Below are 23,621 nucleotides of genomic sequence, written 5' to 3'. Positions count from 1 at the left end.
ATATGACTATTTCATATATATATATATATATTTTAGATATAGATATAAAAAGCTTGGAATGTTAGTTTGAAAATTAATTCACCAATCATTATCATAACATAATAAGTAAATTGTTTCACTGAGTTTTTAGGGGAATACACTTTTTGTTTACTGGCTCCGTCCACTAAGACTCTTTTTTGGTCCTTTTAGATGGCGTCGGTCAATGTATTTTTTATTCTACTGGACTACAAGCCCTAAGGGGTTTTGCCCTGAGAATTGTGGGAGCCCAGTATATCTGAAATTGGATGCTTTGGAAGGCCGGCACAAACAACACAGATCTCTTCTGCACATCTTGTGTTTGTCACTCATCACATCTCGCTTTTACTTTCCACCCACCAATACATACACTTCACTGTCACTCACTCTTTCAATACTGTGTGGTAAAGGGTAATAAAGATGATTTCTTTCAGTTAGAATACACGGATCCACTGAAGTTACACAAAAGGCAGTATCTCAAAAACTAAATCAGTGAATTCACTAATCACAGTGAAATTAAGACTGTAAATTTTGAGATCCCTGAAGCATGAAATGTAGAATATTTTTAAATCAACGACTCAAACCACAGCCTTTTCTTTCCTTGCTCCCCACTGTTAATCAAAGAAGTCCATTTCTGCAAAGACCATGGGAGGCAACAGGTTTGCACGGAGGACTGCTACAGATTCCCATACCTACTGTGGGCGCTAGTAGCTTAATGACCTGTTTCTTAACAAGCCAATCTTAACATACGGGCACCCATAATGGCTAAATGAAGTGTTGGGCATAAGAAAGATGATGAGGTGAGGGCAAATAAGAGCAAACATGAGACCTGGGGAGGAAAAGACAGGGAAAAGCAAGTAGGAGAACTAACTGAAGAGATAGAGTATGAGAAAGAATTTTTCCTTACTGATCAAAGGCATAAATAGAAGTGTTAAGTAAACAAACTAAAGAATCATGAAGTTGCAGCACTCACCCCAATATTGCATATGGTATATAAAATAATATACAAGAGAAATCAGTCCAAGGATACATCAAATATAGGGGGAAGGTTGCTGAAGAGAGTGCAACCCCTCACTGTCCAATCCCGAAGACCCTATACTGTTCCTTTCATAAAGAAGGCCGTTGTGGGAAAGCTGGCCTTTCAACCTTCCTGAAAGAATGCTAAAATATGCAAACAATCCAAACATAATCTATAGAAACCAATAAAGAACATAATCAGTCGAGAAAAAGAATTGTGTGACAATGTTAGAGTGCAGAAAGAAAACCAATACTTTATTTCTTACAGTCCATATGAGACATTCTGAAACCAGTTCTAGCTGCTGAGAAGACTTTGTTTAATTCTAACAAAGATGGACATTCCCTACCACCCTATTTGCAGTCCAAATTCATCTTTTTTTTTTCCGTGTTTCAAACTTGCCCCTCCTTCTAAGCAACAAACCCAACTTCTGAGCTTTTTCTCCAGAACATCCTCATGTGGTGCGGGTTGCGTGGGGTCCGGTTATCTCCGCGGTAGTTCACACAGATATTCTACCGTAACAACAGAGACTGGGGCCACATTTCCTCAGCTAATTTTTTCTCTCCAAGGCAGCAAGGAGTTTCTGTTTTAACTGAGTGGTGGTAGGAGGGAGGCACGCAATCTAATGAATTCTAACCGATTCAATTGCTTAATTTATTAGAGCATATTTTTTATTTTTTTTTTTTTTTTTTTTGGCCCACAACCCAAACCAGAAAGCAAAAAAAGCCCGCCACAACCCCACCACAACAAACAACAAAAACAACAACAAAAACAAAAGCCACAAACACACCGCACAAAAAAAAAAAAAACAACCAAAAAACCACAACCACAAAACAAAAAACAAACAAACAACAAAAACAACCACAAAAAAAAACAAAATCAAACCAAAAACGCCCCCCAAAAAACCACCAACAACCACAAACAACCAAGAAAACACCAAAGCAACCAAAAAAAAAACAAACCAAAAAAATGAAGAAACATCGAAAACAACCCAGGGCTGGAGATTTTTTTTTTTTTTTTTTTTTTTGCAACAAAAAAACAAATAATCCATACAACCCCATATTTTTTTTTCAAAAACCCCCACCCCCAGCCCCCCTCAAAAAAAACCAACGAAGCAACCGCAAATCATCCAAGCCAAAAAGCAAAACAAACACAGAAGACAAAACAAAAAAAACAAAATCACCCAAAAACAAAAAAAAAGAACACCCGCACAAACCCAAAACAAAACCTTCAAACCAAAAAACCACGTCTCTCTAATCAAACAAGAAAAGACCAACCAAAAAACAAACAAACACGAAAACCGCCAGAAGAAAAATTCCCCATCCCCGCCCCAAAAAAAAAAAAAAAAAAAAAAAAAATTTTGAAAATTTATTAAATAATTTTCTGTTACATACTTCCAAAATTTTTTTCTCTGCTCCATATTTCTGCATATAAGTATCCCCCGTGTCCCACCTCGGTTCCTCCTTAGCTCAGCAAAAAGAATCTTCAAAAAAGAGGCTTCTGTTTTTTACTCGTAAATTGCTTCACACAATTGCCAATTTCTCCTTTCATCATCATTTCTTCTGTGCAATGTGCTGGCCACTAGGTGTCCGCAACATCAAAATGGTGCATCCCATGTTAGAATTGGCACCAGACCTTTTGGTAGGCGCAAGCGCGTACTAGAGGGTTGGGGCGTCCATAAAGGACGCCCTTGTTCGTAACCCTATGTACGTCGAACGTGCACGTACTTTTTGCCCATCTGTAAACGTGCCTAACGAAGTGAAGATCACTAGAAAAAATAATGGATATTAATAACTTAATGAGCCAATCATGAACAAATTAATTCCATGGTTTCTGTGGTTTGTTTAAAAAGACAAATATGCACAGAATATTAGGAGAACAAGGTCAAAAAATCACATAATAGGCAATCAAGGAAATGGTCCATCGAAGCAACTGGGTGGATGCAATAGATGGGAAAACTAACTAAATCAAATCAAATTAATATAATCATTAATTTGAAATTTGAAAGATTGTCTATAATTAATAGTTATGTAGTTATCTCAATGGAATTGGACAATGGCAATTTTATCATAATGCCATACATTACTGAGTTATAGTATTATGTAAATGGAAAACAGTATCTAAGAGCTAACAAATTTTACATGGTTCCCAGCCAGTTCTTTAAATTAGTGCCTGGTTTTACCTGGGCTTTTTGCAAAACTACTTTTTTGCTGTTTTGTGTAGTAACATCAGGATCAGGGAAGTTAAGAGTAATTTGGCTACAAGATGTCAAATCCTTGTACAAGCCAAACCCTTACTCAGATGACATGTGCAGGTGAGAGAAGAATATCTGTACATAAAGTCCTGGACAGTGGACCGCTTTTTCAAATGTAATATATCAGAGTAATTTAATGATGTTCAATGTTGTGTTTAATTTGACCTAGTATATTAGATAGTATATTCTAGTACTTTCATGTCTGTACATGTAGTTATTATGGGCACGTGTACGGTAGTGTAGAATGATTGGTAGGATATGCAAACCTGCAAGAAAATAATGGTGACAGCACCAAGTCGTCTTTCCAACTGCTGAATGAGTCTGATAATTCTATGAAAGCATATTTTCATAGGTAAACATTCCCCAATTCGGTTTTTTTTTTCGTTTTTTTCTTGTGTTTGATAGGACAAACTAAGGGATTCGTTTTGATAGTTGTGGACCCGCCAACCCACAAACGTGCTCTGGTAGAGCGGTGAAAAATCTGATAGGAGTTGTCATCCCAAAAATACCCAATACTTCAATTAGAGTCTGATCTAGTTGTTTTGTGAATGGCCTTTCCTCATTGTAGCGGCATGTGTGTTTTCTCGACCACGTAACATGAAAAGATGTAAAAAAAATAATTTTGGAGTGGAAATACTTGAGTTCATTAAGTGCCTAACAAAGGCCGTCCAGTTTGCCTTGTTTAATGGCAGGAGGAATGTGTTTTACGAGCTCATGTGCAATGTGTATTTTTATCTTAATCTCATAGTAGTAAGTGGTTGCTATAAATTCCATAGAACTGCTTATTTCGCATCTAGTACACGCGTAATTTAAAAAAAGATAAACTGTGCCAACCATATTAAATCCTTGAATAGAATGATTCTAAGTGTATTAAATCAGAATTGACTTCTGGAAGTTTCAATCTTTAAAGTAATGAGTCAGACAGTATTTTTCCAATTACTGTCTCTCCACACTTTGCTAAGAGCAAATGTTTATTCTGAGAGTTGAATTGTTTAAAAGCTGTTCAGCACTGTTGTAATTTTTTTTTTCCTGTAGTTTGCTGAAGAGAATGTAGCTTTGTGAAGGTGTGGTACAGAGACAGGGTGAGAATAACCTCTTGAATGTGAGTGTTCCTGGCAGCTACATATTTATCCTAAATGGTACATGGTGCCATGTAGTTTTTTCACTGCTTTGGTTTAGTTTGTTTGTGATTGTGACGTTCCATTTTAAGTCGTCTCTATTCGGAGTAGGGAGGCAGGTTCTTTAGAACAACTGCCTTTGTCTTCATCTTCTCACTTTTTCCAATCTTGTAAGATAGCTACAAGGAGCAGCGAGACAAAAATGGTTAATGGGTGGAAAGAGCTGTAGGTGTGGTAATATAATGACTTTTCAAGCCAATTGGTAACAACGGTGGTCTGGAAAAATCAAGGGTATTTCATGATGGACAGCAGTTAGCTGGGACAACTGACAGCCTGCTAGTTTTCTCCAGGTCAGTCCATAGCCCAGTAATACTCTGTTTTAATCTGTCACTTTCCAGATGCAGTAGTGATCAAAGGAAATAGGCATAGGAACACAAAAAGCTTATGGGTAAAGAGCGCAAGGAAATATTGGCCTGTTCCCCAATGTCTAGATGAGGTGCAGTGCTACTGGGAATCCAAAAAAAATGTCAACACAAGAAAAGCGCTTAAATGCATACTATGGAATCGTCTTGACTATAGCACCTTAGTCCCTCATTAGTGAAAGAAATCTAAGATAAGTAAGCAAAGTAGAAATCGGTATCAGTCAACACAGCTTGTTGTCCAAACAACAAAGCAGGCCTGTGCAACTGTATGTAATATGTAGGTAGATGTCAGTCCCGGTTCCTCTAAACAGAAAAGGTCCAGCACAAATGTATTCGCGCTAATCTAAGAGAGATCCAGATACTCTTTCTTTCCGTTTAATAGATCCACAGTGTCAGGTCTGCTGCTCTTTCTGGGAAAAAGGTGTCATACATCTGCAAAATCTAATCACGCTATATGCTGTATTAAGCTATATGGTGTTAAGCCTTAAGATTAGTGCAGATAAGAGTAGAAGCATGGTTAGGTCCCAGGAACTGAAATGAGGAAGAATTCCATGAGAAAGTAAACCAGTATTTTCAAGCTCCAGGCACTGGCTGTTTATCTACTTGATTCAATGTGTTAATCTCTCACTCTAAGAGATCTTCTAGTTTTAATACTAATTGGGAATTTAACCAGTGTGTTGTTTTTAATGCATAGAAACTTTATCTTTAATGGTTACTATTTTAACTGTTTATATTTCCCTAATTGAAGGGATTTAACTGAGAGACATTATAAACATTTTCCAGTTAAACTATTTAATACAAGTAGTTTTGGTGTGGTGATTGAAATATAAAATGTGCAGATCTATCTTGAAATTCATATATTCACAACCTTCTAGTTTCGGGTAAGCAAAAAATCCTTAGTTTTAGAGTCTCGAGTTTACAAATGTTAAACACATCTCAAACTTTTCAGCAGCAGTCTTTTCAAAGGAGAAATGCAGTGTCCCCAGCCATCATTGCATATAATTGGCAATCAGCACATACCTTATTTTTCATGTACATATTTATTTAAAAGATGCATGTATTGGTTCTTAATTAGTATTCAAAACACTAAAATCCTATGGACTGAAAAGTGTACTAATGTGAGTATATGTTACCACCTCTCATTACTACTATTCTATGGAGGGCTTTGTCTCCCATGAAAGTCCCCTACTTTTCTTTTGTAGCTGACAGTAGAACAGTAGAATCCTAGCAGAATGATGTTTTGTGTTTCTGTGCAGTAATGAGTGATAGACTCGGATACCCGGAACATTTTGTGAAATCCCCTTAAATGTGGATTGCTTTAGAGTATTCTGGACTGCAGAGTTGCACTTGATAACATTTCAGTTCAGGGACTGGATTTCTTAACTTCATCATGATGGTGAGGGATCCAGAGTCCTTGTCCTAAATCCGTTGCTATTCCCAGATAGAGTAACCCATTGAAATCATCGATTTACTTGCAAGTTGATTTACCAGTCAATATTGAGGGAATCTAGGCGCGACTCTAGTGTAGACTAAGCATGGATGTAGGTTCTTGTCCTTCCACATGCTTTAATGATGTGCTAAACTCCGTAGATTGTGCAGTGCTTAAGGGAATGTTCCTATCCTTCTGAGCAGCTAGTGGGACCATTGTCAGAGACCAATACCCAACAAAGAAACTTGCCTGATCCACTGTTACAAAGTATGACTGTAGATTTCAAACACAAACTTTGGATTAAGATGAAGACATTCATGAATTCATCCTTGTTTTTTCTCAGTACCATTTGATCATCATATCTGGAACCCAACGATATTAATGCGCCCATGCCGACTTTGTGAGCAATTACCCTAAATTTCTTTTTAAGATGAATTTCATATTTGAATCAAATTAAAAACAACAGGCATAGAAGGTGGTCCTCTGCCTTATATGCAATGTATGATTTTTCATCCGTATAGGTTTATTGGATCTTAATACAAATAAATACATTTTCCATCTAGTTCACCGAACCATTTAAGCAGTTGAGGGCACATTTATTGGGTCTATGCTACAACAGCTTCATCAAATATCCACTTGTGCCTATTCCTGATTGTGGTATCATCGAGGGTTCCTGGAACTCCCTGGATGGGAGGGACTTAAAAATGTCCCGCTGGCTGGGGCTGTTGAAAGCAGAAAATCCCAGAGTTCTCCTGCATCCCACGCAGGCAATGGTAGGTTAAAATGCCCGCAGAAAACAAGAAATCATTTAGAAGACTGGCACTGGTTGATAGTCCCTCTCGCTCTCAGGCTCTGGTTGTAACTGAAAACAAGAGAAATATCAAGTATGCGTCTTCCCCATCCACCCACTTTCCCCGACAGGGGATCCAGATGGCAGGAAAGGAAAGAGATGAGCAGAGAAGGACTGGTATTTGTGGCTTGGGCTTATGGGCTTGAACCTAGGCTAAGCAACAGGGTAAACTTCACTTCCAACAGTGTTCTAAAGTAATAGGAGTTCCCTTTACCTCTGAGCTGTTTGGAAACCTTCCTGGTCTTCATACACCGCTTGGGTGGGGGTGAGAAGAAAAAGATCTCTTAGCTTTGCACTGGTCCCGGAAGGTTGAAACATAATGGTAGACAAGGTGCAGATATATGACGAGAATAGGGCACACTAGATTATCGATTTTGTCCCCGTTGGAGTGGCAACCGAGACAGTGTTCCCCTCCAGTACCAATAACTGAACATCACAGAACTGGAGCAGACAGGCCATCTGTACCTTGCAGAGGGTTTGGAGTTCAGGTGACTTCCCCTTATGCAGGGATCCATTCCGGATCCCGCTGCGTAAAGGGAAAGCCAGTGTATGCTGAGCCCCAATAGATAAGGGGCTCACTCTGTAGCGCACTTGCAAGTGGTGCACATGCAGTATGGGTGTGGTTGGTCCCATGGTTTCTTCCCAGGGTGTGAAACAGGCTCTTCTGGCGACGGTCTCTTTAGGGCACGCCCAAGTAAAACTCAGGGGCATTGTACCCGGAAATATTTCCCAATGTCCATGGGCTGGCGGGGATTGATGGTGTTGATGGCTAATCTAATTGTAAGTGATGTACGGGAATAGCGGCAGAGTTCTGCACAGTGGCATCGGTGGTTAATTGTCTTCACTTTCATGGCAAAATGCTTCGGTTTGCTTCTATTCACACTCACCTGCCAAACTGTGCACTATCTCAATCCATGTGAAGGCAGAGAATGATGGCAGAGTGTGACGAATGTGCAAACCTTTTTATGTGGTGTTCAAGAATGCCCCACCACCACAAAAAGCCTGACTACTGGAATTCCATGTAGCCAGATCACAGTCTGTTCAACTGAAGGAGGATTATTGTATTGTGTAACTAGCCCGATCGAGTGACTTGAGATGGACTTTCCAAGTACTGAACCTATTTGGAGAGGGGTTCGAACCTTGGATGATTTTTTAAACTCGGATAAAATCCACAACAAATTCAAGTTGTCATTTGACATGGAGCCACCAGCTGACCAAATGGGTGAGGATCAAGTTGCCTACCCGGGCCCAAGTCCTGCAGTCCCCCAGAACGTTTGTGATCCCATACTATAGTGCTAAGAAGAGGATTGAGAGCTAGTGTGATCATTCTTAGTAGTCCTTACAATGTTTTGGTTGGTTTCTCAATAGGTTATTACACAGTCATTGAGGGAGATATCCGTTGGATGAGAGGGATTCTGTGCGTTGAGGCAGCGGGTTTCATGTATTTTGCCTGGTTCCCTAAGGATAATTTCAAATTTCGGGAACGTGCAAACTAAAACCAGGATACAAATTTAATTATTTTGCCTGGGTTTTAGTTGCTTATAGTTTGCAATGGCCAAGTGACGGCGATAATGGGTTACAGGCTGCAAGTCATTTAATTCATCCTTTGATCTCCCATCCATTTTATCAAATCTAGTCATAGCTACTTGTCATTATTGCATGCCTGTGTTATTTAAACAGGTATGTGCAATAGTGTTATAGTTGGAATGCTGAGAAAGAAATGCTGTTTAAAGAAAAAACAGCACCTTTTTGGCATCAAACAACGTTGGGAGTGACACACCAGTACAGCTGTGGTAGTGTTGTTTTATTAAGCAGATAGTGTAATTTACCTGACAAGATCAAACAACAACTATTTGTATAACTACTAGTGACATCAGAAGGACATTGTCTGAGATAGCTAAGGGATTGAACCCTGTCAGACAGCAAGCTGGGAGCTGCATCTTACCTAGCAACTGTTTTGTAAAGTAGGACAACCTACACTGTTCCCAGGGGGAAAGAAAGAGCTGCACAAACAGCTGTGGAAGAAAGACTAAGGCGAGGCAGAGATGGACAGGGTAAGAGGAGGGGACAAAGGGGCTGCAGCTCAAGCATGGAAGGTTTGAGGATCAAGTTTGTGAATGCGAGAATGCCTGTAGCTGAAAAAATAAAAGAAAGGACCTTGAGGCTATAGTGGGGATAGTAATTAATAAGGGGAGGAAGAGTAGCTCTGCTTAAGGATACCAGAAAGCTTTCTTGTTCACACCAAAGATTCAGGATACCATACATTTAAAGCAAAGCCAAAAAAAAAAAAAAAAGTGAAAAAAGCATGCTTCTCTTAAAACACTAACTAATAAAATGAGTAAGAATGTTGCACAGAACAAAGAAAAAGAAACAACAAATCTGTTCTTCACCACATACATCACACTGTGCACGGGTGCGCTTCAAATTAATCAAACCCAGAAGCAGAAGATTTGCATGGCTTCCTTCTGGAAATTTTAAGTTAAGCTTATGACAGCTGGCACAGAGAAAATATGCCAGGTAGGGTATGCTGGATAAGGAGGTTTCTTCTGGCAGTGCATTTCCTTGCGGGTGTTTTAGGCACTTGTCATTGCAATAAAAGTTAAATAGCCTGCAGGGGGGGGCCCTCGTTTAAGGCTCTGTATGTGATCTCTGCCGTCGTGAGCTGGCGTCTAACGCTTCCTCATAGGGCAGCAGAAGCTTGTAGTAATTTTTTTAGCTATCATCTATCATCTATCTCTATCTATCGATCTTGCACACACATACATTTAACAGATATAGGAGGATGCTGCTGAGGGCATAACCTGGCAGCAATTTCCCCTCCCCACCCCACTCCTTGATCGTTTGTTGCTGTTGTCAGGAATAAATTGTACCACGTCCAGTTCAATGAACTTGTGAGTTTATCTTTTTATTTATGGGGTGCATCGCTGCTTTTTGGAGTAGTGACAATTCGATGGCATTTGTGCATACTAGTTCGTGCTAGTAAACAAATATTTAATAATTGCAGATGAGGGCTGATTCAGTACAACTGGCAGATAACGATGTAGTACATGAAGTATAGTAATTTGTGTTTGGGTTACCATAGTTTTACTATATGAACGGTTGTGACCTCTCGGGCAAAAAAGAGGAAGAAAAGTGCTACCAATAACAGATACTTTCCTCCTCAGTTTTTCTCCTCCACAGATGAGGACTAACCTGAATGCAAGCGTGCAACCAACATTATGATTCTCCTGCCAAACTTCAGTGCCATCTGATAGAACAGCGTTGAAGGCTGGGAACCTCAAAGGTTCCAGTCCCTTTACAGGTGAGTATGCTGACAGGATTAAATTTCCCTCCAGCCATGGCCGTAGTTTATTCATGTACACTTCTCCAGTGATGTCATTTATGCCAGACTGTGACTTCAGTCAGCTTCTTGCTCATATCAGATTAGTTAATGGATTAGGATTATGTAAAAGTCAAGTGTGCAGAAGATCAGACATGCATCTACCGAATTGCTTTTTCAAACTCTCGCACATAATTCACATTTATCATACTAGTATGTAGATGTTAGCATCCTATTTGTTTGACAGAATTTACTTGGTTTCCCTGGATTTTACTCAGTTCTCCATCTTGCTTTATTCCCTCACACAAGCTCCCCACTGCTTTGAAACCTGAACTTTACAGAGTGTTTTTCCACGGAATCAGGAGTTAGAGCAGGAACAAAATACACCAGTCTGCGTATTAGCATAAATACCTTTTATTAATTATGTAATGTACTTTTTCAAGAGAAATCAACGCTTTGTTTTGTAGTGTTTTTATTTATCTGTGTTATACTTTTGTTGAGCAACTTTGATGCCATTATGGGAAAAGTCAGAAATATAAATGAAATAATAGGATAATAATAGTAACAACAACAACAACATAACAACATTAAGACTGGTGATGATGTTTTTTCCCTGACCTCTTCTTCCCCAAACTAAGATGTTTTCCTCCTCTCTTCATCTGCAACCAAGAACATCTCCATAGACAGAAGAGAATTAAGGAAAATGCAAGTAGCCCGAGAGTCTGGACAGTCCCATTTCGAAAACTCAAAGATCTTGCAAGCAGATTGTATAGGTCACCGGAGAGGAATGTCCCATTGAGAGTTAATTTACAAAATGGGGGGCTATAGTCAGCTCTGAAACAGACCTAAGTAGCCTTTTGGATCATTGCCCTACTTTTTTACTTAAGGAAAAAAATATGATTAGACTCTGGGTGTAGAAGACACATGATATTCTAACTTAGCAGAGGTGAAGAGGAAAGGAAAGAGGCGCTGTGAGGCATCACCTGTGGGCTACAAAGCACTAAGTTGCAGATGAAATGCCCTGAGTCTGTTGTAATTCTTTTCCATTTGCTTGTGTAAATTCCTCATTTTACAGAGCGAAAACAGGAATAGGTATAGAAAGTCAGAAAGATTATTGTTTTCTTCTCTGCCCTGTTGCCCGCCAAAGCATAGCTCCCTTTGCTGTGACCTCAAGTGGTCACTGTATTTGTAGGTATGCAAATTTATACATAATATCAGCCTACATCATACTACAAAAGGTGAAACTTATTGCTGCCAAAGGAGGGAAAAGAGGGTTCTGATACAGCAGTTGCCTGCTACAGACAGAGGCATTTCTGAAATGTACGCAATAATTAATGAACAAACAAGACGTTCCAAAAAAAAACCAAACAGTTATACTTGGTGTAAACAAAGAACAATTACAATATTCTCAGCCATACTCTGTTGATCAGAAATGAAAAAGCATCACCACTATTGCCCTTTCAGGTGTTTCTTTTAGGGAGAGGTTGCTGTTTCAGGGTGAAGAGCACCCTAAAACAGCATACATTGTCTTGTAAAAAGGTTTTTTCTTTTGAAATGGGAGGGGTTTGGGATTTTTTTTTACAAGAGAGGGGACTCCAAAAATCACATGCGATTTCCAAAGGGCCACGTGCATCTCACTGGTCACATAAATTGCAGCCCGACTTAGGGGAAATCCTTGTGAATTTATTGGCATTCACTTCCAACTACATACACATATGATTGTAGCATTAAAGTATTAGAGAAGCTGACCACTGTTTTTCTTCTACATTCTTCTGCGATGCCATTTTGTAAACCCTTTATTTTTGCTGTTTTTTAAAGGTTCTTAAGAAATTCTTAACTGGCTGTATGCAAACTATTGATACTTTCCCACTTCTTTTTAAAGGAAGCATGAATAATAGTATGCAGAACTGTCACACATATCCTGAAACATAACGGTTTCCCCCCTACATCAGTGCTGTGTTTATGGGACACTGCACCATAGTCACAGGGTGGGCTTATATAACTACCATATAAAGGATAAAATGTGGATGAAGCATGTTTTTGGCTGATCACATAGAAAGATTCCCGAGGATCTCTCTTGCACTTCAGTGGTTCTGCTGCGGCCTCAAAGACAAGTCTTTCCTGTAAGCTACCCTGAAGCACCATCCTCTCACAACAGTTCTTGGCCAAATTTTGTTGTCTTCTTTCAACATGGAATGGCCTTTTCTTCCTGCAGTTTTCTAGCACTTTGAATTGTTCACAGCTACATTAAGTCAACACTTATCCTGCTCGAATGAGAAGTGCACATTGACACTTTAAAAACCATGTACAGAAATTAACATTGCCTGAAGACTTCCAGCATATGCTCATCATCCCTTACTGATTGTAAAGGGCATCCTGCCATTTACAATTTTTCAGGAATTATCACCAAAACCAAAAACAACTTAGGGATATAGCAGTAAGGAAATGGAGATGCTAAATTCAAATATTCAGCTGGGATTTACTGGAGGGAAATGTTTACAGTACTAGAAGAAGCTGCTACTGCAAGGAGAAAAAGAAGCCCAGAATATAGGCTAAAAAAAGTGCAACCCTCTCTTGTTGGATGTTGGAACAAGCTAACATTAACTATAGAGGAATACAGAGAAACTTTCTGCTTTCACCTCTCTCTAGAAGAAAGGTTAATGTGCAGAACAAGAAGAAGAACAAAATACAAGTAAACTACATGCTAACTCCTTTTTGGATCATTCCACTTTATGCTGTAAGTGACAGATGTCTGAATGTTCTACTGTGAAAAAAAGCTGCCATGTAGAAAACTAGCACGTTGTGGGACTCTGCAACTTTTCATAAAAACCTTTTAACATGTGATTAAAATCAAACATATGATTTGCCACTTTGAGTCTGAAGATACCATGTACACTTGATTTAGCTTTAATTTGGTTGTGAGATCATGAAGAATAATACATTAAGCTGCCTAATATGGGGTCAAGACAATACGTCCATATCACCAAATGCTATTCATTCTTACTGGTGGATGTTTTTAGTCAGAGATCTTTTCCAACTTTGTTGCTCAAGTTCCTTCCTCAAACATGGGATCTTCTCCACATAAAACATGCACTGTGCTACTGAGCTGTGGCCTCTTCCCAAGAAGTGCCATGCTGGGGCATACAGAGGGTAATTCTAGTCTAATGTTCTGTCACAAACAGGGAATCATCATGATAGCTTCCTCCATTGTAAGCTTCTAGTGTCTGACAGTCAGAAATAGACTGTGGCATAAAAGGAGAAGTTGGCTTGCATTGCAAAATCATGTTACACTCTTGCTAGTTCAACCTGTGTCGTATGAAATATTCCAAGGGAAAACAATGTTATATATTTCCTTCTTTTTTTAAAAAAAATATATAACTTGAAATGATTTGACTGGAATCTAACTTTCAAACTGACAGAATTGGCATGATTGCATCCTCACCCCACTCTAAACACTGACACTTAATGTGGAAGACAGTGGCAGGTCTTACTTATCATTTTTGATAAAGCTGGACTTATAGTGATAAGTCCTAGATAAATGCCTAGGGCAGCAATTTGTTGGGATACAGTAGCTTTGCTTCAGCAGCAGATGCAATGGACTTTTCTTCCTAAAGCCTGCTAATATAGTGCCATTTTTACAGGGCTACTTTTGCCATTTTGGAACTGCAAGTGTCAGTAGGAAAGGGTACTAGAGAGTATTTCTCTGTACAACAGAAAAATGATGCCAGGAGCAGGAGATGATTGCAATGGGGATAATGCTCTCTTATGCGTCTTGTGTGTGATGCAGTCCTTCATTTAAGTAGTAAACTGGAAAAAGTAACCTATGGCCTCTTCTAACCAAATGGTAGATATATTTGTGTAAGCTAAGTCCAAAACACTCTGCAGAAATAATCCAGTTTGAGACCATTTTAACTACCCTGGCTCAGTGCTAGGAAATCCTGGGAATTGTAGTTTATTGTGACACAAAACTACAGTTCCCATAATTCCCTAGCATTAAGCATTAAGCACGCTCAAACTAGATTATTTCTGCAGTGTGTTTTGAACCCTTGGCAACCTTACCAACATTGACCATGACCCATCATTTGGGAACTGCTGCTATTCTATTATTTTATAGACACGTGAAAGGGTGTTTTTTTTTAATGCCTAGATAACAATTTTTGAAGAAGTAGAACAATTGACTTTTTTTTCATTTTTCTGAAAATGCAGCAAAAATTAGGAAATTAAAGTGTACCTCTCTTTTATGGCTTACAGTAGTCATGCCCGTATCAGTGGAGTGGGGAATCCACTCTGACTTTTAGTCCAAACTTTTAAAAAGTTATCCAAAGTGCTTAACCCTATCCACAAAATAGTGATGGCCTCACTTGACATGGAATTCAGCAGCTAACAGTGATGGCCTACACCATCAACACTGAAGACAGTGAGACATTTCTGACAAGCAACATAGGGCAGTATTAATGCTTCTGCTCTCCCTACCCTCAGTTGTTGCCTATGTCACAGCAGTCCTTCAATATCTGTCCTTCAGTACTACTGTATATTTGTCCTTCAATATCACTTTTTCCACTGATTATGGTATTACCTAAAGAGAGACACTGGCATGGGAAACAATCTGTAATTCATGAAAATCATGTGATACTGAATTTGAAAAAATACTATTTTGACTTGAAAATATTTCCTAGAAGCACCACCACACTGTATAAGTAGAAACATGCTTTAGTAAATGTAGGATCAGAACTTAGGTAGTATTCAAAATTACAGGATAGTTAAATTAGGTGTGCATCTACACTGCAAGCAGCTATTAAACCATTTTAAGTGCCCTGACTTTCCCTAGGCATCTTGGATACTGACGTTTTATGACAATACTCAGATTACAAGGATACTCTAATAGAAATTAATCCCTTTGTTCATAGAACTCATACAATTTCCAAATTCCTCAGGGAGCAAGCCAATCAATGTTTTAGGTTTGTGTAGACATCCCCTCAAGTTCCAGGTTTCTAACTGTGTGCTTGTATAACATTTCTCTCACTGAAACAGACGTTTCTGGTATTGCCCTTCAACATAAAATTACATAAAATTATAATAAAATGAGCAATTAAAACTACATGATATAGGTGCATGTTTCTGAAGGGAGAAGTGCTATTAATAAAGATTACATTGACATTATGGAAAATTTATTTTAAGATTCAAAAGGTTATGGGCTATTTTAAAGCATTGTGTCTCTCACTTTTGAAAGTAATTCCATCTTACTGTGTTGAGTGTAATGCTGTTTAAAGTACTGGTTATATTTCAAGAGACAACTTTCTCTGTTGTTTGATATTAAATACCTACTAGTATTTCCCACCCGTCTGGGACTTCTGGAACTGGTGGAAGTACTGGTATATCTACCATCGAGTTCTACACAAAAAAAACACAAATTGGTAAAATTGAAAAAGGATACTTCATGGATACTTCATGCAGCATAAACCAAATGCTACCTGTTCTACAGGGAAAACATCTTTAACATTGAGACAAGTAGTCAGTCAGTACGAATTCCACAGCTTTGCAAACTGCATACTATGCACATCAAGAAAGTTTTGCTCAGATGTGCATTAAATGTCTAAATTATTGTTTAAATCTATTTTTGAAGAAAAACAAAAAAGTTTTACAAAGAACTTGGGTCACCACAGAAATACCATTTGTCCTTCTAAACATTATAAATTAGTAAAACTGAATGGAGTTGAATTTTCTAAGGATTTCTTAATCTTAGTCATAATATATTAGGTGTAATATCTGTATAGTATCACATAAAGCTGTTCTGTTACATCACTCCTTTCTTTGGCTGCATTGGGTATGACCAATGCAATGGATAAACTAGTGGTAGGATAAACTGTTTCGGGCCTATGAGTGTCATAAGTGGGGTAGTGTGCATGTAGGTAAAGTAGAATTTGAAATATACCATGTGAACATGTAGAAAACTATTTCACAATTTATCTCTTTAAAAAGGGAGGAAAAAGTACACTCAAAGTTGCCACATCTCTCTCAAAATGATGCTTAAATCTAGACTTTAAAACTAAGATCCATTCTGTCAAGGATTTCAACTATATATCAAAGTTAAGCTGGGGGAGGGCTAAATATTAGTTAAATATTAAATCACGTATTAAATTAGCTAAATATTATGTGCCTTTTTGTTTTACTGTGAGAAACTTGACTATTTTGTTACAAATGTAAAAAAAAAAAATCATAGAATAATATAAATAAAATACCCCACAGAAGTTTCTTGAAAGGGAGTTCAACTTATTCCAGTAAGATTTACTTTTAAAATGTTTAAAGACTGAGCTGCAAATCTGTTGAGGAACAATCATAACATAGAACAGATACACAGAACATAACAGAGAATGCAGAACACTGGACTTAGACCAGTGCAGAATTACTGACATAAATGAGATTATATACGTCTTGATCCAGTTTAATCAAGTTATGGGTTAGTTCTCAATTAATTAGTGGTTTTAAGTAGCATGGATCTTGATAGTTTCTCTAGATCACTGGACTCACTGCTTCCTTCCAGGGTTTGGTGCTAGCCCCACCATTAGATAGAGTAATGCAACTGCCTCAGGCAGCAGTTGTTTGAGGATAGCAGCAGGCTGGCTGGCCATAGCCGCTGAGCCTTGTAGTTCTTTTTCTCAGAAGAACTGAAGAAGACTGGAGAGTACACTTCCTGTTTTTCTGACCATCACATCCTGCGTGCATGGATAGTATCAACAGGAGACTTCGTGATATGACATCATACCACTTCCAGTTTCATTTTTGGTCTTTCTCCCCCCATTTTCCCCCTGTTTTGAGATATGTGAAGGGTTGGGAAGCAAGATATCATGTGTTGCATCAGCTGAAATCCATTTTGAGCTTTTTAGGGGGAGCTCCATTTTTTTTAATGTGTCTTGGGAACTGGGTAGATTTCAAGTCTTTACTACAAAGATTTTTAAATTTTACAGTGCCACAACACCTCTGTTACGATTCAGTCTTGTGTAAAAAAAATTATCCCTCCAGAAATCAGCATGACTTTGAGATTCTAAAATACTGAAATTAATTAACTTATATGTCAAAACAATATAGCATATTTTTCATCCAAAGTTGCAGGTTTTGGGTGCAATCCTCCACCAGTCTGCTGTACTGCTTTTATTCCAGTGAAGCTTGCACAAGATTCCCACACAACACCCCCACTGGAATAAGTGGAGGTTTCACAGCAGCAGCAAAGTGGGGATATGCACCCTTTCTCCATTAGAGAAAGGACTATAAATTGACCCAATCCACTCATTTTTCACTTAACTGTTCTGGATTTCTTTTTTTGTGTGCATGCTAAAATATTTCAGTGCTTCATCACTGTAACCTGCTGTTCTCTTTAATTGCTTATTGTTATTAATTATATAGTGGTAACGTTGTTGGCTGCTTGAACCATTTGGCTGTAAAAAATGCATTTATTATTATTGCCATTGGAGCTGCAGCAAATTGCCAGGGTTCTGTCTAGAGATAAATGCTTTTGAATGTTCATCCAATAAAACTTGAACCTAGATCAAACTGAGATTTTCCTTTGCCTCCCTCTACTCCTCCCCCCTCCCCCATTTCCTTCAGGCTCTAATTTCACCCAAATACAATTTCACTAAGAATGTACATCATTACCAGAGATCTCCAAATTATCATCCTACATTCTTATGCATATCAATGGTTCTACTGTCACTGAAGACAAACAATGTTCTACCACCAGGACTGGGGGAAGGAGTTCAGAATAAAGTGGGTAAAATTTACTCTAGGGTCTATCAATGACAAGTGAGGGGGATTGAAAAACACCATGTGCAGTTAGCATAATGAGGACAACTACAGTAGGCCCTTGGTATATACTGGGGTTTGGTTCCAGGAACCCCTGTGGATACCAAAATCTGTGGATGCTCAATTCCCATTAAATACAATGGCACAGTAAAACAGTGTCTCTTATATATAATGGCAAAATCAAGGCTTGTTTTTTGGAATGTATATATTTTTTGAATATTTTCAAACTGTGGATGGTTATATCCATGGATAACAAATCTGTGGATACAGAGAGCCAGCTATATTACTATTGCAGCTGCTTTGTGGTACTTAGCTTGTGCCAGGATGATGCCACATGTTACATAGGAAAAACACAGTCTTCCCTCAGAGGGTTTTATTTTAAGCAAGATAGACAGACAAGGCAAACATGAAGGGGAGATATAGCTTGATGATGCCAATTCATAGGAAAATTCTATTTGTTTAACCATGGGTAGCAACCAGCCAGGAATAATTTCTTTTTTTTTTAACCAGATATGGATTATTTTGTCCCATTTCTACAAGCACAATGGGAATAAAGTAATAAGTATTATTGTAACTTGTCTTTAAATAGGAAAAATAATCCAGTGTTTGGGAGAAATCATTTTTAAATTAACATGCAAGTGGTCATCCTATTCACATCTGCTATGGCCAGATTAATGACCTAGCATTATATACTATAATTATCAGTAATGTAAGCAACAGAACAGAGCATGAGGCTTTTCAATTTGTCTGTAAGCGACAAATTCACATTGTTTACATGTGGAAAAAAATCAAGTATTTTCACTGCTTGCAAGATAACATGCAAATGCAAAAATAAAACTGGCATGTGACTCACACCTGCTTCCCTGCTGTCCCATGGTAATCCATGGCCTTACAGTTCTGGAGTAAACAGGTAAAAATCTTTTCTCTGAAAAGCCTTGGGAGATTATATTTGGTCTGGGGGTCTCACTGTCCTAACCCTGTTTTGATGGAGACTATGGGGTATAATATTCCCTTTTTTGAAAGATCAGGTAGTGCTCTTTTTCTATTCATACATAGTGCAAAAAGCATGGAAATTCTTCTATTTGTATAATAGCCAACAGGTGCCCATACTGTACTTAAGAAGGGTCAAATGGCAGAGATTACTTTGATATGTAGAAAACTATTCCAGTGCATTCAATATACATAATGACAATTCATCATACTTTCTGTTTTAAATCATCCTGTATGCATGTGGCATTATAGCCGTAACAAGCGATAACATCGCTTACGTTTCAATGAGCATTCTACACAAATTAGAGCAAAATAACAGATTGTCTCTCTTTCCCTATAACAGTGTTTTGCAAAAGCAGAAACACAAACATAATGGTTTTCAGGACAGGGTTACAATAGTTTGTCCTTTACCCTTTATTATCATTAACTCAGTTAGAAATCGTGATATTTCATGAAAGTTCATCCAAACACAAATTCATCTGCTAATGTGGACGTTTAGGACTACTGAAAGACAAATGAGGCATCTGTAAGCCAACAAACATCATTTAAGGAAAACCAGTAATGAAAATACACTCATCCTGCAACATTGGCTGGGGATATGGGCACAGGACCCTCGTGAATGTGGAAAAACCACAGATAACAAAAAAAACACTATGTTTTTACTTGAGAGAACACCTCTCTAGGAATCTCTAGGTCCTCCAGTGCAACTCAGTGGTCAACATCTGCCAGACATTGACCACAGAATTGCATTGGATGATTTTCCTCTAGGATTCTCTATGTCCTTCAATGCGACTTGTATTAAAATTGACCAAAGAATTGAGCTGGAGGACCTACATATTCTTAGAGGGAACACATTAATAAAATGAATGAATAATCAAATCTGCAAAAGTCAAAGCCGTAAATGAGGAGGGATGAGTACACACTCACCCTATGATTCCTAGTATCAGTTCTAGCCAATAAAAAAGAAGAAAAAAAGAAAAGAGAAGAAAAGAAATGAGACATTCATTATTAAATATTTCTTAGGACTATAATGAAGATTATAAAGAAGCCTTAGCTACAATACATATTTAATTTTCCTGCTGTGTGATAAACTCCTGTACAAGATAATTTAAGTTGCTATTTGGGGCCAAATCCTGTTGGAGCACTGCACTACCATTGTGCTTTCACGGAAGCATGTAAGGATATCTAGTGAACCCAATTGTTCCTTGTGCATCCACAGGGCCCTTCTTCTGACTTTTGAATTGGTGGAAAGTGAGCTTTTTGCCTGCTGCACAATGAGAGAGTCAATGCTTTGGAGCTCAAATGTGGGATCCAGAGTAACTACATTAGCAAATATTTGTGAAATGCTAAATGTATACAAAATCTTGGCCTCAAAGTTTAAACAATGTATATTCATAGTTTTTTGTGGGGTTTTCAGACTATGTGGCCATGTTCTAGAAGAGTTTCTTTGCCACATAGCCTGAAAAACCCACAAAAAACTATGGATGCTGGCCATGAAAGCCTTCGCCTTCACAATGTATATTCAGTCTAGCACAGTCTATATTAATGTATTACACCACAGTACAATGTGACAGACTGTAACTCCCAATATGAACCTGCCTAGGCCCTGAGATCCTAGGGATCCATCTACCAGTCCCACTATTCACAGGCATGGCGACATAGATGAGGACACAGGGTAGGATCTTTTCAGTGGCTGCCCCTATCTTCTATATTGTGTGCATTTTCCTTTGCTAGCTGGCTTGAGTTCCAGTTTTGGGGAAACGGTGAGATAAAAGTAAAGATACTGATGGGGTGGGTGGGTGTGGTGATGGTGGTGACAGACTTAGACTGGAAAGATAGGTTCAAATTCCATATCACAGATTTGTAAAAGTACAATTTCCAATCCCGTACCCCCTGATATTGTTGGGCTACAACTTCCAGAATACCTAATCAATGGCAATACTGGTTGGGGCTTCTGGGGCATCAGGGTGAGCAGATATCCTCCTTTTCCAGGATACATCCTATATTTCAGCCTTCTGTCCAGGAGGAATTTCAAAATGCCCTCCATTTTCAGCATGACTAAGAAATTTGAATTTACATTTATATGAGTGTTATTAGTTTTTATTTAGTGACATCCTACATTTTTCTTGAATGTCTTACATTTGGTGGTGCCTGGTTAGGGCATCTGGTCACCCTGACAAGTGGTGCAATACGAATACAAAGTTGCCATCTACTGAGTCAAACCATTGTTTCATCTAGACTACTACTAGCAACAGAAAAAAATTACATACTTCACTATCCATTCAATATGTTAATACAGGTATAGGCAGCTATCAAACCTTTCTCTAACTTCAAGAAAAGGATTAGTTCTATGCAAAATGGATGTGATGCACAACAATAACATGAAAACTGTCCCCCCCGCCAAAAAAAAGAAGAAGAAGAAAAGGATGCTCTTTCTTCTTTCCTTCCTCCTCTTCTCCCTTACCTATAAGTGGGCTTTATTGGCTGAGGTAGAGAGATTCCACATTTAATTGCATAAGGAATCTTGTTGATCCTCTGAGGCTAATTTACAGGAAAACAAGTTGTATCTTTCAAGGAAACGCCATCTGATAAACAGAAAGGTCACCTAGTGCGCTATTCTATCTACAATGAATAGGAAGGACAGGAAAAAGTGCAGAAGCCAAAGTCCAATCTTACCTGAGTTGGTAACCCCAGGGTTAAGTAACGAGTAAAGCAGATCATAGCTTACTAAATTAATTTATTTTATTTATTTATATCCCGCTCTTTTCCCAGGACTGGGACTCAGAGCCGCTTCACAGCAATTAAAAAACAAACAAACAAAAAGTATAATTAAATCATTTTAAAAATAAATAGATAAATGACATGCATTAAACAGAATGATTAAACTAGTCCAACATTCCTGCCTGTTCTTATAGTGATTCCTTAAATGCCTGTTTAAACAGGTAGGTCTTCACCTGCCGTCGGAAAGCCATCAAGGAGGGAGCCGTTCTTATCTCCCTGGGCAGGGAGTTCCAGAGTCTAGGGGCAGCCACTGAAAAGGCCCTCTCTCGTGTCCCCACCAAACGTGTTTGTGAAGGTGTTGGGATGGAGAGAAGGGCTTCTCCAGAGGATCTCAGAGTCCGGGCAGGTTCATACCAGGAGAAACGGTCTGCCAAATAATGTGGACCTGAGCCATGTAGGGCTCTGTAGGATATAACCAGTACCTTGAATTGTAAATTAACCCAACATAAACAGGACAAAAATTCTTAAAAGCTAAAACAAAATAAAAATACAGCTTCTTTACATCCTAAGATTAGGTTAGGAACAGCTGAAATTATTTATATGTTATTTCCAATTTTTAATGGGTAGGGGGACCACAAGTGTGACTAATATGGAACAAAAGATATTCTAGTGTTCTTTTGCTCGTTGTGTATGCATGTGGTTGTGTATATCTGTGTTGGGGGGAGGGATAATGCCCTGTTTTGAAACTTTCATCCTTGAACTTTTGTCAAATTATTTATTTTCATTAGTTGATTCAACTGTGTGGTCCTCGAGTGACATTTTAACTTTGCTAGGTTTGCCTACACCATCTATAGCTAGCAATACTATACCACAAGAAAAACACACACTGTGCATTATATATTAGAAGACATGGTTAAAGGCCTAAGCTCCTCTTGATTTTTGGTGGACATTTGGCATCTGACCACCATTTGTGCCTTTCAGGCACACACACACACACACACACACACACACACACACACACACTATTCTTCAATAGTTTGGAGTTTAAAATAAAATAACCTTGCTCTCCCTAGCTGCCTCTCTTTCTCTCTTGCACACCCATATAAATAACAAGCCAGAAACCCTCCACTACATTTGCTTGCATTAATTGATGTTTAAAAAGTCTGTTAAAAATAAAGCCCAGCAGTGACATTTTTCTTTGCTAAAGCACGAAAGCAGCACATTACAAACATTACAAAAAGCTCCCTCGGTAGGATGGTGAAGTTTCGCTCTGGCAGTAAAATGCAAGCTACTGCATGTTCTTGGATTTATTTTTTTTATTTAAACACCATGTGACACTCAAAGCTGTGCAGTGCAGGTAAAATAGATGTGCTAGTTTCATGTAGATTAATACTACAAGAACTACTAGATAGAGACGTCAAGCATATGTGAGGTTAACCTTGAACTTCTTAACCAATAAGTTTTCTAAAAGAAATAGGATGATAGGGCATTTACTAAATACTGTTTTTGCCTGATCAACATTTTAGCAGATGACTTCAGATTGTACACAAATAATAACTGGCCACTTGAAAGTAGACTCTAGATAGCTAACAACAGGCTGAGAATTTAAAAAAAATAAAACACAACTAACACCATGATAAGAGGTTAAAGAAAATAAAAACTAATCCATACATTACGAACAAATTGTCACA

General features: G+C 38.4%; 1 protein-coding gene across 5 annotated transcripts in view; it reads right to left on the bottom strand.

The window, feature by feature from the left end:
• The window catches only part of LOC121917413 (zinc finger protein 521), a 398,352-nt gene that overhangs the window by 63,129 nt on the left and 311,602 nt on the right, over window positions 1-23,621 (bottom strand). For 4 of the 5 annotated variants that reach the window (XR_006101026.1, XM_042443354.1, XM_042443355.1 and 1 more), the window contains exon 6: window positions 15,748-15,813. The exons of the other annotated variant lie outside the window; for it this stretch is intronic. Coding sequence is in view for 3 of the 4 variants with exons in the window: in XM_042443354.1 (XP_042299288.1) it covers window positions 15,748-15,813 (66 nt within the window). In the remaining variant the exon portion in view is untranslated. The remainder of the gene's footprint in view (window positions 1-15,747; window positions 15,814-23,621) is intronic. 5 annotated transcript variants of the gene reach the window in all.

The sequence above is a fragment of the Sceloporus undulatus genome, unplaced genomic scaffold, assembly GCF_019175285.1.
Source record: "Sceloporus undulatus isolate JIND9_A2432 ecotype Alabama unplaced genomic scaffold, SceUnd_v1.1 scaffold_17, whole genome shotgun sequence".
NCBI classification, from domain to species: Eukaryota; Metazoa; Chordata; class Lepidosauria; order Squamata; family Phrynosomatidae; genus Sceloporus; species Sceloporus undulatus.
The sequence above is the reverse complement of the archived record's forward strand: the minus strand, read 5'-3'. Positions and strand labels throughout refer to the sequence as shown.